At 44.8% G+C, this 15,299-nt stretch overlaps 1 protein-coding gene across 1 annotated transcript; it reads right to left on the bottom strand.

Moving 5' to 3' along the window:
- Window positions 1–1,750: 1,750 nt before the first annotated feature.
- Window positions 1,751–14,668, bottom strand: CREG1 (cellular repressor of E1A stimulated genes 1). Its single transcript, XM_001089325.5, has 4 exons — window positions 14,293–14,668; window positions 8,763–8,882; window positions 6,844–7,028; window positions 1,751–3,028 (listed from the first exon to the last, which is right to left on the bottom strand). The coding sequence occupies exons 1-4, from the start codon at window positions 14,644–14,646 to the stop codon at window positions 3,025–3,027; spliced, it is 663 nt and encodes a 220-aa protein (XP_001089325.2). The 5' UTR covers window positions 14,647–14,668; the 3' UTR covers window positions 1,751–3,024.
- Between the last annotated feature and the right edge of the window lie 631 nt (window positions 14,669–15,299).

Below are 15,299 nucleotides of genomic sequence, written 5' to 3' on the forward strand. Positions count from 1 at the left end.
ATCATTAAACAGCCAGATCTTGACTACGTTTAAACATCGCTCCCAAGAAAACACACCCAAAATACTAGCAGCCACACTGGTTGGTGAGGTTACAAATTTCAAACTTTTTTTTTTTTTTTTTTTTTTTTTTTGAGACAGAGTCTCGCTGTGTTGCCCAGGCTGGAGTGCAGTGGCCGGATCTCAGCTCACTGCAAGCTCTGCCTCCCGGGTTTACGCCATTCTCCTGCCTCAGCCTCCCGAGTAGCTGGGACTACAGGCGCCCGCCACCTCGCCCAGCTAACATGGTGAAACCCTGTCTCTGCTAAAAAATACAAAAAAAAAAAAAAAAAAAATTCAAACTTTTTATTCTACACATTTCCTGTACAAATGTCTTACAATAAATCTTAAAAACCAAAAAACTTACATTTTATTGATTTGTACCCCCCTTAATTGCAAAAGGAATTACAATTAAATTATAATTGTCTTCTCTAATGAAAATTGATAGAACACTTGGTTTTGAAGTGACAGTTTGTAACTCCCCTAGGAAACACTGGCCAACCAGCATTACACAGAGCATGATTTCCTCAGTACTGAAACCGAAAACTAGGCTCCATTAAAAGAAAGTAGTCTCCTTTTCAATTACTTTGTGATCTTTAGTCTAAATATTACTAAGAAGGGAACATCACACTAGCAATCTCTTCAGAATATCTGATGCATTTATTTCACTGAACCTCGTCACATTTCATATTTTTCTCCACTCCCCCACATACCTGCCAAGGTCTTTGAACCTAGACTAAAAGACAGAATAAACTATGATTATTGGCCATGGTCGGTAAAGACAAATGGCCTCGACCAGCTGAGTGTAGATCGATGGTCCAAGACAGCATCTGCCAAAGGCAGCTGTCTGGACTCTGTAGCTTCAGGCTCCTGAGCCACTCCCTCTTTCCACTTTTATCTTTCTCTATCAGGGCCTGTCCTGCTCTCTGCACCAAGGCTGACTCCCCCTCCCCACCCCAGTCTAAGACACTCATCTCCTAGCTGTTTGAGACCAGCAATCTGTTCTCCTTCTGCAGCACGTGGGGTGCAAGAGGATCAGAAGCCTGATGTAGAAACACATGGTGTGGAGGGAGTGATAAGCCCAGGAAAATCTAGCAGCAGCAGCAGCAGCAGCAAATCAGGCCTCTGCTTCTCCTCTTGCCCCTTCTCAGCTGCATTTACTCCAGCTCCTAACCCAGCCCAGGGAATCATTCCTAGGGGCTTAATTTAGCTGTGTAAGAAACCCACACCTGCACAAAAAGTAGTCCACAGTGCCCCCTAGTGGCTGGCTGGAATATTAACAGCGACATATTCTGGCACATTCAATTATAAAAGAATCTGCAGCGCCTGCTGTGAAACACTGGTTGACTTTACCCTGTATGATAACTGGGTCTTACCTGAATGTTGATATGTATCTATGTGGTTCCAAATGCTGGAGAAAAAACTCAGTAAGTGGGTAAACGGAGAAAACCAAATAGCTGCCCTCAATCTAATTCTATCACAAGGTACACTGGCAACCAAATCTGAGGCAAAACCTGTGACAAAGGTTAGATTCTGGCCATGCCCAGAATTTTAGGACATACGAGCTTTTTGCCAATTGGAAAGAGTGGTATTATTCACTTCAAGTTTCGAAACAGCCAGTGACTGATTTAGGAGCATGCTATTTTGATGGTAGACAATAAAACAAAGTGTAATAAATATTAATGTCTATGTTTAAGAAAACAAATCCAACACATTTCATTAAAACAATTCTTTTAATTATTGATGCTTTGAATAAGAAGTCCATTTTACTGAAGTTAGTATAAATTATTTTTCTTAAACAGAACCTGTTTGCTGGATCTCAGTTAAGTTCACTTTGTAGTTTTCAGACACAATGACTCGTATTCAACTTTTCTCTTTGCCATTTAAGGATTCAGTGGCTTGATTCCTGACATTTCCTCTTTAAGAGGAATCTTATGTCATCTTCTGAAATCATGTATATGGGTAGTAATATTAGTGTCTTCTCTTCTGAAGATGTGATTCTTTTAATGCCATGTTCTCTTCCCTCTGGTGACCTTAGATCGTAGTAGCACTAGACGCTATTAAGAGATTTGGAGCAGTTGAGGAAGGTTTAGGTAATTGTTAAGAGTAGCAGTATTTTTAAAAAGCTGTGGAGAGTGGTTTTGGAGGGGATTTTGTCCCTGGTTGAAGCTGGTCCATGCTGGGTAAACTTTACTTATAAAAGAATACCAGTAACACACAAAATATTCTTCTCCTCTTTCTTTTGTAATCCAGTTTTGGGGCCAAAAAGTAATCTGTGTGCACATGTGTTTTGATAATACAGTCTCAACTTAGGTGGGGAAATTAAATTCAGGAGTTTCATGACTTTCTTTTGTTCTGAGTATCACTTTAGAGTGTAAAAAGTTTTTCAAAAAGTTCTTTATCAGAAATAGTTTCACTCTATGTTGGATTAACAATACCCAGGATTGTGAGACATAAATCAACGTGAGTAGGAAGCTCCATTTGAGTTTCATCATTGTTTGTCTATCTAGGCAAGATGTATTCAGGCGCACCATAATGGGGGCCAATCTTTTGCACGAGGCTCAGACAGCTCAGGAGGCAGCTGTGGTGAGTGACGCACTCTACCCAGCACAGTGGCTTCCAGAAATAAAGAACACATACTCAAGTACCTTCAATGCCAATGGGCAATTTAAATCTGGTACTCACTCCTCTTCAAGAGCACCACTGGAAACATCTTTGGAATTGATGGGACAAAACTTATTTGATTATAGTGAAGGATATTTCTCTATGAAAATGGCTTCAAAATATGAAAAAAGTAGCAACCACATCTTCCAAGAAATCCAGTAACAGGTCAACTCTATTCGTAAACAAGCAAGCAAACAAACCAGCATGTGACAGAAAACAGGCTAATATTCTGAGATGCTTTCCAGAGAAACATTAAGCCCTTTAAGTGTGTATGAGCCACTTTAAGAAACTTCGTAAGTGTTGCTAAATTCGTCACAGTCTGCTTCACCTAGAAAGGGGAACAGAGAGGAAGAATTATTTTGTTAAACTGGGTTAACACATCTTAAAAACTAATTCATCCTACGGAAGGACTAGATAAAATTTCTGATCTAAAATAAGATTTTGAGTTCATTTCAGCCACCAGAATATACTAAAGAACTGCTTGGGTTTGTTAAAATGCAGATTCCTGAGTTTTGGCTTCAATAAGTTGAAGGTAGGGCCTAGGAATCTTTATTTTAACAAGCAACCCTCCTCTCCAAGTATGATTCTGATACACTTTGATGAACTCTACTAGGATGTAGCAAGAAGCAGGCCATTGCCATGGCTGCTGCTGCTATCTCATTTAAGAATATCTGAAGGTTTAAAAGACAAAAATAGTTGAGAACAGAAGGGGTCCTGAACATCAGGGCAGAAGAGCAGTGATGAGCCATTGCCCAGTGATACTGACCCCAGCTGGCAGGTGAACTTTCCCCCTTCCGGCTGCCACCAACCAGGAAATCCATCTCTAAGTATCAAGACTAGGCAAGTCTGTAATCCATGACCTTTTGTTACCTGTGTGTTTGCTAGGAAATATCTGGATGTGAGCCAGAGGAGATAAAATGAGGCTTAGCACAAACATGCTGCTGCCCAGACTTAACAGTGGTCGGAAGCAATGCTTATGCTTATAAGAACTGCTTATTGGCCAGGTGCAGTGGCTCATGCCTGTAATCCCAACACTTTGGGAGGCCGAGGCGGGTGCATCACGAGGCCAGGAGATCGAGACCATCCTGGCTAACACGCCTCTACTAAAAATACAAAAAACTAGCTGGGCGTGGGGGCGGGCGCCTGTGCTCCCAGCTGCTCAGGAGGCTGAGGCAGGAGAATGGCGTGAACTGGGGAGGCGGAGCTTGCAGTGAGCCGAGATCGCGCCACCGCGCGCCAGCCTGGGCAACAGAGCGAGACTCTGTCTGAAAAAAAAAAAAAAGAACTGCTTATTCCAGGGTGCCTGCAAATGCTTCGTGTAGACATTTAAGCCCTCCACTCAGCATGCAAACATGCTCACGGGGTCTTCACCCAACAGTCCAATGAGGCAAACCACATTCAGTTAAGCTCCTTATCAGCTCTCACAAGTGGCAGTCTCCGTCTGTGTGAAACAGATTTCAGATGCAGAGGGCTTCGTGGTATTTGGAGGAATAACTTCCAAAACCCATCTGGACAAGCCAAGTAAAGTGCCTGCCAAGGTGGGGAAGCTCCAGAATGCCTGTGAGGCCCCTGTGAGTGGTTCCCCAAGAAGATGGGGGCTCTGGTTCTCACAGAGATCACTGTATACTCCCTGGACTATTGAACAGCTCCGGTGGCAGACCTGGTGGGTGGGATTAGTGGGGGCCCTCCTAGACTTGGCGATGGACAATTCCTAGCAGACTGCCCACCCCTCAGGTTCCGGTGCGCTGCCTCAGAAGAGCCACATCCTGCTCTCGCCTTTGGGCCTCCTCTCAGGACAAGGAAAAAATGTTCTCTCTGTGCTGCAGAAACGTGCTTCTTTGTCTGCATAATAAAGTGGGAACCTCAAAAGCATCTGTTTTACTCACTTATTCAGTGTGAGACTTATGGGAAAAGAGTTTTGTTTTGTCATTAAACCAGGCACTGCCTTTGGGCATGTTATTTATACAAAGATAACTGCGTTTCAGATATTATGTCCTGTGAAAGTAAACTGTAACTTCAAAGAGCAGGCCTGTCATTCTTAACAGTCATCCTGATCATTTGTTGCCGGGGAATAAGGTTGTAATTGCTACCCCTATATTCCTACGAAGTCAGACGGCTTCGCCAGCCCAGAAGACGATCCCAGGCCCGTGCCTCTCCTGCATGCACAGCAGCAAAACAAGCGCCAGGACTGTCGGATTCTTTATCCCAACAGAGCGTGAGAGTGTTTGTCTCAAGTAACGAGCCAGACAATCATTCCTAAACACCTGCTCTGTGACACATGCTGTCCTAGGCCCTGCTCGGAATTTTTTAAAAATAGAAACAAAACAAAACTGAGCTTCACTGTCAAGAAATTTCCAATCATGGTAGGGAGTCAATAGTCAATAGTTCAACATGGAACTGTTCTACAATTGAAAAAGACACAGATTAAATAAATGCTAAGAATTTAAGCCCTCAAATGACCTACAACTTACAAGTCTACCTTAGTATCATCACCATAATCTCCTGAAACAGCAGTCAGTCATTACAAGCAGAATGTGCATTATAAATTACACTGAGTTAGGAGCCTGGCCCACTACCAGTGAGGCAGCCAGAGGAGAAGTACAGCATCATGAACCGAAGTCAGGTGATGGCTCTGGAGCAAGAATGCCGGGGTTTGAATCCCAGCACCACCACTTTCTGACTGCAAGACTTTAGTCCAGTTTCGTCTCTGTGCATCAGCTTTCCATTTCACACATGAGAAAAACAGCACCTACCTGTTGCAGTGGAAGGTTGCGTAAGATAGGGATGTGTTGAGAATAGAATGAGTTAATATATGAAAAGTAACCACTGCAGCACCCAGCCAGTAATAAACAATGGACACTAGCTGTTATTGTTACTGTTCTTATCACCTCCCCAGATATGCCAGAATTCCCTGTGTCACCTGAGAGAAGCACCAGTCCCTTGTATTCCTTCATTTGAACCCTGAACTAACTCCAAAGACTCTGATTACACTCTTCTTTCCTTTCTCTTTCTGTCTTTAGGTCCTGGGCTTCATTTTCTCCCATGGCCTCGTTTGTCTCAGCCTCCTCCCTTCCAAGTACTTCTTGGTGGGATAAACCACAATCCCCACAGGCATCTGTAGTACTGGGGCTGATGGGATGGGGTTACTTGCTCAGACTCAGATGAAGGACGTTCACAGTCCAGGAGCACCTGAGTCTAAGCCTCATGAGAAAATGCCATCATGGGTCATAACTGGGTTCTGTCCAGGGCCCAACAAGCATAGCCTTAAAATGGAGTCTCAACCTGGTATCCAGGCCTGTACACAGAGTTCAGGGGGTCTACGAACTTGGCTCAAAAATTTTTTTTTCGTTTTCATTAGGCTCTAACTGAAATGTATCATTTCCTTCAATAATGAATGTAGGGAATAAACCAGAGGGTGACAGCATATCTGTGACTGTCTCCAACAGAAATAGAGAAATCACAGATACTTTCATATCATGTTACAGGTGTTGCAGATGTCTTAAAATATTGTCTTCAATCCTCACTACTTTAAAAGCACAGAAAAGGCCAGGCACGGTGGCTCATGCCTATAATCCTAGCACTTTGGGAGGCTGAGGCAGGCAGATTGCTTGAGCTCAGGAGTTAGACACCACCCTGGGCAACATGGCAAAACCCTGTCTTTAAGAAAATACAAAACATCAGCTGGGCGTGGAGGTCTGTGCCTGTATTCCCAGCTGCTTGGGAGGCTTGAGGCACAAGAATTGTTTGAACCCAGGAGGTGGAGCTGCAATGAGCTGAGATGGTGCCACTGCACTCAGCCTGGGTGACAGAGTAAGACTCTGTCTTAAAAAAAAAAAAAAAAAAAAAAAAAGGAAAAAGTAATAGATGCATTACTAGATCTTATATTTAATATATTAATAAAACAATGAATTATTATATCACACATTTACAAATATTTTTATAAATGTATTTCATTACAGTTGATTTTCTTTTTAATCTATATATTTTATGTGTTTAAAACATTATTCTGAGAAGGGGTCAGTGCCTTTACCAGACTGCCCAGGGGGTCCAGGGCACATGAAATGGTTAAACCCCCCTTGCTTTAGAAGGCTGAAGATGGCTGTAAGGGCAGCAATCTTAGGTGAAAGATGTGTAAGTACTTACTGAACTGTGACATTATAATATTCTTCCGGTGTCACGATTTTTGGTCCACCAAAGTAGTCCAGGACCCAGATACTGGTTATATTCAACTTAGCAAAGAACCAATTATGGCTGGAAGGCCAGGTTTTCATCTCAGGGTGTCGAATGAATAACGAATGCTTTGCAATATCCATTTCTGTTTCATTCACCTAAAGGACATATATGAAATAAACATTCTTATAGCAGTAACACTTCATTTTCTCATTTGTTGAGAATGTGTGATTTGGCCGGGCACAGTGGCTCATGCCTGTAATCCAAGCACTTTGGGAGGCTGAGGCGGGCAATCATGAGGTCAACTTGGCTAACACGGTGAAACCCCATCTCTACCAAAAACACAAAAAAAACAAAAAATTAGCCAGGCATGGTGGTGGGCGCCTGTAGTCCCAGCTACTTGGGAGGCTGAGGCAGGAGAATGGCGTGAACCTGGGAGGCGGAGCTTGCAGTGAGCCGAGATCGCGCCACTGCACTCCAGCCTGGGCGACAGTGAGACTCCACCTCAAAAAAAAAAAAAAAAAAAAAAAGAATGTGTGATTCTAGCATTCTATAAATCCTAAGAGTTTACTTAATTGTAAATCTTGGTCTTAACCTTTTGGAATCAAGAGAAAACAAAGGAAATGTAAAGAATGCAGAGAAGAAAGATTTCAATTGTTGGTGAAAACAGATATAACGAAGTGGGAAACCACTGTAAGTATAATACCAACTTCCATTGGTAAAAAGGCATTTTGAGCTATTAGAATAACCAGCACTAAGTACTATAACATTACTGGTGCCTAAGACATGTAATGTCTAGCATATTTACCCCATAACATGGACATGTTAAACATACAGATGAATGTACTGAAGGATAAAAATGTTTGGAAGCCACATAACAGAACTCAAAAGCATGTGCTGCTCCTCCATCTTTTTCCTGCCAGTGAAGGACACTCAACTACAGAGATGCATCCACAAAGAACTTTCAGACCATAAATAACACTTGTCATTAATGATTGACACATCATTAATGATTAATGATTGACACAGTCAAAAAGCAAATCTGCTGGCTGGGTAATCAGATCAGCACTCCTGACACCGTGCCCACTGCTCTTCCTGAGATTGTATTTGACCTCTTCCCTTCAGCAGGTGATCCAAACTAAATTCACTTCCAGTTTTCAGCAACGGACAGTCCTCTGGTTGCCCTACTTAATATGTTTTCTCTGCTTTAAGCCACTGTTAAAATATGGAGACAAGGAGCCCAGACATGAAAAAACATTATACCAATGTAAAATATAATGGAGAGTCGATGGCTTTGGTCAACCAGATGTTCTTTAGTAAGAATAACTTTATATACAGGAGCTTCATAGTTGTTACATCTGCTTGGTTTCAGAAAATCATTCATTTTCCTCATACCTTATTTGACACCTATATGAAAACAACTTATTAAAACGTTTGGTTTTCATGGAATTACTTCACCTATTAGAATAGAACATGTCCTGACTGGGCATGGCATTCGCAAATCAACTGCATTTCACTCTCAAAAGATCTATTCTGCCAGGCATGGTGGCTCACGCCTGTAATCCCAGCACTTTGGGAGGCCAAGGTTGGTGGATCACTTGAGGTCAGGAGTTCAAGACCAGCCTGGCCAACATGGTGAAACCCCATCTCTACTAAAAATACAAAAATTAGCTGGGTGTGGTGATGCGTGCCTGTAATCCCAGCTACTAGGGAAGCTGAGGCACAAGACTCGCTTGAACCCAGGAGGCAGAGGTTGCAGTGAGCCGAGATCACACCACTGCATTCCAGCCTGGGAGACAGAGTGAGACTCTGTCTCAAAAGAAAAAAGATCTTTCATTGTGAATACGATGGTGTTCTGAAACTATCTCCCTTCCTGTAGGATAACTACTTACCTTGGTCACAGTTCCTGACAGTATTATGTGAGCACAAAGGGGACTTTGTGGATCAAATCCATGTTTCTTGCAGAAGTTGGTCTGTGCCAAAGTCATGGTCAGTGTAGCATATGGATTCTCCTGTAGAGAGAAAATGAAGATCCTCTCATGTGAAATATGGTTTCTGGAGAGGTAATACATTTCAAAAGTTGCATACATGATGTCCCTAGAACTTGACTGGTCTTCCATGAAACAACGAATTGTAAAACATCACCTTCCACTCGGGAAAATAATACTTGGATAGTATCCTGACCACTCCCCAAAGGGGGTGGGGGGTTTTCACATTTAAAATTAACTGACTTGGTAAAAATTATTTCAATATACTTTTTCTGAAACCCTGAATTTAATCCATATTCATCAGAAGAATTATAATTACAGTGACACCCAAATTCAAGGCTGTTCTATAGGCTTCACTGAAAGATTTAAAGGGTTAAACTCTAATACAGAACCACTGCATAAAAACACCACAGTTGCTCAACTGGCTAACTATGCGATTTAAGCAAGAAAGTAGCTGAATCATGCTGCTTGGTTATCTTACATTAGCAGAAACTGTCATGTGATTTCAAAACTGGAGAAGTTGTTCATTCCTGCTTCAGTAAGTCTTACCCCACATTCAAAAAGTAACACAAGTAAAATTCTTAATGCCTTCTTATTCAGACATCAACTTCATAAAAAGCATTGTTGACAGATAGCAAAATTCACACATTGCATTTTAGACTATTTCGGTCTTTAAGCTCTAAGTGTCTTGTGTGGAGAACTGTGCCATTTCACAGTGATCCATCAGAACAGAGAGTCATAAAGAGATTCCTTTGAAATCATTTAGCCATAGTCACTGTCTAGAAACTATTAGGCAAGGCACCACAGAAGACCAAAAAGGGGGAGGGGGACACCCAGGTAAACTCCCTCTGAGTTTAGAATCTGGTTGAAAAGGCAGACATAAACAAAAGTGTATGTCCAGCATAGACTGGAGTGATAGAGGAACTATAAGGGGCTTTATAATACATTCAAAACCAGGATAGAAGGTGGGAGGACATATTAAAGGGAGAGGAGATGCTGACTGCAAAAAACACAGAACTGGGTGAGCCTAAGACTTAATGAAAAGCACCAAGAAACCTGATTTGCTGGAAAGAGGGGCCTTCCTACGGGAGGAGGCTGGGGTTGGGAGTGGAGAGGGCTCAAACTCAAGTTAAGGAGTCTAGATTGTAATTTGTAGGCCAGTTTTAGGCAGTGTTTTCGAAGAATCACCTGCCTGGAGAGCTTGTTAAAATGCTGATTTGGGTTAAAATGTTGAAACAGGCCTCACTCCCAACCTAGATAACTGCAATTTTTTCTTTTTTTTTTTTTTGAGACGGAGTCTTGCTCTGTCACCCAGGCTGGAGTGCAGTGGTACGATCTCAGCTCACTGCAACCTCTGACTCCTGGGTTCAAGCGATTCTCCTGCCTCAGCCTCCCAAGTAGCTGGGATTACAGGTGTGTGCCACCATGCCCGGTAATTTTTGTATTTTTAGTAGAGACAGGGTTTCATCATGTTGGCCAGGCTGGTCTTGAACTCCTGACCTTGTGATCTGCCCACCTCAGCCTCCCAAAGTGTTGGGATTACAGGCGTGAGACATCGCACCTGGCCTGCAATGTTTTCTTTAAGACAGCGTCTCACTCTGTCACCCAGGCAGTCACCCAGTGCAGCAGCACAATCATGGCTCATTGTGGCCTCGACCTCCAGGGCTCATGTGATCCTCCCATCTCAGCCTCCGGAGTAGCTGGGACTATAGGTGTGCATCACCACACCCAGCTAATGTTTTTTTAATTGTTGTAGACGTGGGGTTTCACTATGTTGCCCTGGCTGGTCTCAAAATCCTGGACTCAAGTGATCTCCCACCTCGGCCTTCCAAAGTGTTGGGATTACAGGCATGAGCCACCAAGCTGTCCTCTATCTGCATTTTATTTATTTAGAAACAGAATCAAGCTCTGTCACCCAGGCTGGAGTGCAATGGCGTGATCTCAGCTCCCTGCAACCTCTGCCTCCCAGGCTCAAGTGATGCTCTCACCTCAGCCTCCCAAATAGCTGGGACTACAGGCGCACACCACCATACCCAGTTAAGTTTTGTATTTTTAGTAGAGGCGGGTTTCACCATATTGGCCAGGCTGGTCTCAAACTCCTGACCTCAGGTGATCCGCTCGCCTCGACCTCCCAAAGTGCTAGGATTACAGGCTGGAGCCATCGTACCCTGCCTCTATGTGCGTTTTAAACAAACATTCCAGGTAACTCTTCCGCAGCTCTAGGCAGTTGGGTGTTGTTAAAGGTTTCTGGCCAGAGGGCAACGCTGTGACAGGTATTTTTGTTAATCTATTTGGGTAGGCAAGGTGGATGGGGCAGACAGGAAGACTATGTAAGAGTTGTTCTAGTACTTTTAGGCATGAGGTGACAAGCTTAAGGACGAGGTGGCAGGAATAAAGAGGAAGGGGCAAGGATAGAGGCAAAGAAGGCAACAGAAAACTGTCAGGACTTGGGAACCGAGGGATTTGGGGAGGCAGTGAGAACCAACTGGGTTTAATGAGAAAACAGTACTTCCACTAACAGAAATGCAGAAGATCAAAAGCAGCTGGTTTCAGGAGGAAGAGAAAGGACTGGATGTTGAATTTGAGGTGGTGGCAAACTAATGAAGTAAAAATGAACAGCAAGCAGAAATACAGAAAACCCTGAAGAGGTCAGAAATGGACACACATCTGGAAGTGAGTCCTAGTAAGGACTAGAAGAGAGTGTATACAATGAGAGTGTATACAATGAGAGTGTATACAGTGAGAGTGTATACAGTGAGGGTGTATACATTGAGAGTGTATACAATGAGAGTGTACACAATGAGAGTGTATACAATGAGAGTGTACACAATGAGAGTGTATACAGTGAGAGGGTATACAATGAGAGTGTATACAGTGAGAGTGTATACAATGATAGTGCATACAATCTTCTGAGGATCATTACAGGGAACAAAAGGGTAGGAAACTGACTTTGAGGGATACTTATTTTAGTAGGTCAGAGAAAAAAATCAAGAGTGACCAGAACAGAAAGGGCACATCACAAGAAAAGAACGCCAAAACAGAAGGGAGGCTAATAGTAAGAGGTCTTGGTGCAGATAATCAAACCCCAAGATTTCCCTTCTGACTCACTGGCTCTGCAGCCAAACATGGTCCCGCTACAAGCTAACATCAGCAACTCTGTCCTACAGACATTTACTATACAAAAATGCCACAAAGAAAGAGACAGACAAAAGACACATCCCAGTGGTAAGTCCATTTGAAGTTCACAACCTATCTCTAAGTTACAGAGGACAGGCATTTTACACGTGAGAAATGGTCCCAAACCTAGGTCTTCTTGTTCCTTCTGAACGATTTCACCCCGTCAATGAGAAGAAATGCAAAGCACCCTGGAGGTCAGAAGGAGGAAAAGAAAAAAGCAGAAACTTTGACCAGCTAATTGATGGAATCAAGTCAGACAAATTCGGATGTGGCCACTTCTTTTCACTGCCATCATGGAAACCTGAAGCCCTGGGTAGGTTCCTTGCCACTGTCCTATCTATTTCTAGAAACATGAAAGACCTGGGCTAAAGTCCTACCTGACAGCCATTAGCTGGCTGGTCACAGGGTAAGTCCCTGCACCTCTGAGTCTGTGTTTCCTCACTTCTGAAATGGGGACAATAATACCAGGAACTCCCTGGTCACCTCACAAATTTAAATATGATTATGTATTGCTCAACCTCCCTCCTTCCCCATTAGAATCATCAGGGAGTGGTTTGTGGGGCATGGGGGAAGGGGTGTTGTCTTAAAATAAAATGTGTTTTCAATAAAATACCTTGGCATCCCATTGTTAAAGCCTTCTTAAGTGACTGCGATTTGCAGTCAAAGTTGAGCACCGCCGATGGAGTGGAGTGAGTTTGTTTTGAGCAAATGCCTAAAGGTGTGGAATGGGCTGGGAATGAGAAAACGGTGAACTGGGGTGTATCTGCCTTAGCTAAAAGAGGGCACTGCTTCTGTTTTGGCTCAGAGAATGCAGGCCCACAGTGTCACTGGATCTTCCCATTTTTCAAGAAAAGTTAGGGATTTACATTTTAAAGTAAAATCTAAATTTTAAAATGTTGGTCACAAATTCAACTTTATTAAAAACAAAACAGAACTTTGTGTGCGCCAAACTGGTCGGTGGGACACATTCAGCTGATGGGCCACCAGCCTGGGATATGTGGTGGGAAGAAAGATGAACCTGAGATGAAACTACGGGTTTGCCCGCTGGCTTTAAACAAGTTACTTAACCTAGGTAGGCCTCAAGTTCTTCATCTGCAGAATGGGGTATATAATACCTACTTCAAATAATTAACAGAAGAGACAATGAATGGAAGGCGAATGGAAAAGTGATGAATCAAGCATCAGTTTCTTACATCCTGTCTTTATCAACAACGCTGTACTTTCAGAGTTGAACTCAAATGTGAGAGCTTTGTCAAAAAGACCCTCCATCAAATCAGGTTTCGTTCCTGGACTCTCTGCGTCTCCGGCCTGCCAAGCTGTGTCTGTGACCCCATCCCTGAGAGAGCAGAGGTCCACCAGAGTTGTAAGTGTAGCCCCGCACCAGAAGGTGGGCAAAGGGCGAGGAAGAGATGGACCTTCAATTAGCTCTGCATCTTACTGAGGAGCCACTATGCCTGTGGAGGCCTAAAGACTGCAGTAATCATTGTAATCGTCCACGACATTGTACATTAGCTTCTTGCTGCAGGAGGGAAAAGCTTAATTCAGAAAGGGTAAGAGAGAGCAAGAAACCCTGAAGTCACATATTAAAGTGCTTAAATACCCAACAATCTCTATGCCCTGTAAAACCTTTAAGAATAGGAGCCCAGGCCGGACGCCGTGGTTCACACCTATAATCCCAGCACTTTGGGAGGCCGAGACGGGTGGATCACTTGAGGTCAGGAGTTCGAGACCAGCCTGGCCAACATGGTGAAACCCCGCCTCTAAAAATACAAAAATTAGCCGGGTGTGGTGGCACGCACCTGTAATCCCAGCTACTCGGTAGGCTGAGGCACGAGAATCGCTTGAACCTGGGAGGCAGAGGTTGCAGTGAGCTGAGATAGCGCCACTGCACTCCAGCTCGGGCCACAAAGGGAGACTCCGTCTCAAAAAAAAAAAAAAAAAAAAAAATAGCACAGTTAATAGAGACACTGTGCCCCAAGATGACTCAGGACCACTCAGGGATGAGAAGTCCTCGGGCTGCTGGCAGAGAATTTATACCCCAGGTGCGTGGCCCAGTCGCAGGGGCGTGTGCGAAATTCCTGGTACCTAGTTGCCCAACACCCGGGACGCTGCAATGCCCACCCGCCAGCGCTACAGAGAAGCGGCAGACGTTCGAGCCACGCTCCACTTCCCGGGAAGAATTTGGGCCAAGGTGAAGGCTTGCTCTGTGGCCGCCCCGCCCACAGCCCGCCTGGGGAAGCCTCGGGCCCCAGCTCACCTGCAGGTTGTTGACGGAGAGCTGCAGCGGGCTCAGGTAGAAGTAGGGCACGCCGCTGCCCGCGCCCGGGGGCCCGTCGCTGAGCGAGAGCACGTCGGCGAAGGGCCGGCCGCGCACCGCCTCCAGCGTAGAGATGGTGGCCAGAGCGCCCCAGTCGGAGACGTGCGTCACGAAGCGGGCCACGCGCGCCGCGTCCTCCCGGGGTGGTAGCGGCGGCAGCAGCGAGGCCTCGTCCCAGTCCCCGTGGTCCCGGCCACCGCGACCCCGCGCGGGCGACACGAGCAGCGCCAACAGCGTCGACGCCAGCAGGGCGGCGAGCAGGATGCGCGCGGACCCGCGGGCTAGCCAGGCCATGGCGGTGTCTCCAGCCAGAGTCCCAGGCCCCAACACCTGCAGCGACCCAGCGTGAACCCGGCGCGCCCAGGCCCCGCCTCTCCGCGATGTGCCAATCAGAGCTAAGCACAATGCAGGGGGCGGGGTCCCTCTGCCGTTCCGCAACCTGCGGGAGACGCGATTGGTTCATCCGCCTTCCAATCGCTCCGCCCGCCCTCTTTAAGTATTGTGAATTTGTCCTAAATGGGATATTTGTTTTGTTTTGTTTGACAGGCGGAAAAAGAAAGGCTTGAAGAAATCCAGCAACTTGCCCAAGTCGTACTGCTAGGAAAAGACCAGCCTCTTTACACAGGCACACACCCCTCCTTTTAATACCTTTGAAGATGACTATCTGGCATCTGAGAGGAAATGCTGCATTTTCTACCCATGCGCCTCTTTTCTGTTGAATTTACCATCAGCTCCAAAGAACAGCGAGAGTCAAGCAAACACTGACATATAGGTGCTTGGAGATAAACGTTTATTCGATTTGGCCAAAGCGAGAAGGCGGGAGGGCAAGATCTCTCAAATCTGCCTTTACAAAAAGAAGTAGAGAGTCTTTATGCGGCCAGAGAGTCAGGGAGGAGGAGTTTCAGGGAATGAGGGGAAAAGTCTGTGTTTCTTCAATCTCAGATAAT

Source organism: Macaca mulatta, chromosome 1 (genome assembly GCF_049350105.2).
Source record: "Macaca mulatta isolate MMU2019108-1 chromosome 1, T2T-MMU8v2.0, whole genome shotgun sequence".
Taxonomy (NCBI): domain Eukaryota; kingdom Metazoa; phylum Chordata; class Mammalia; order Primates; family Cercopithecidae; genus Macaca; species Macaca mulatta.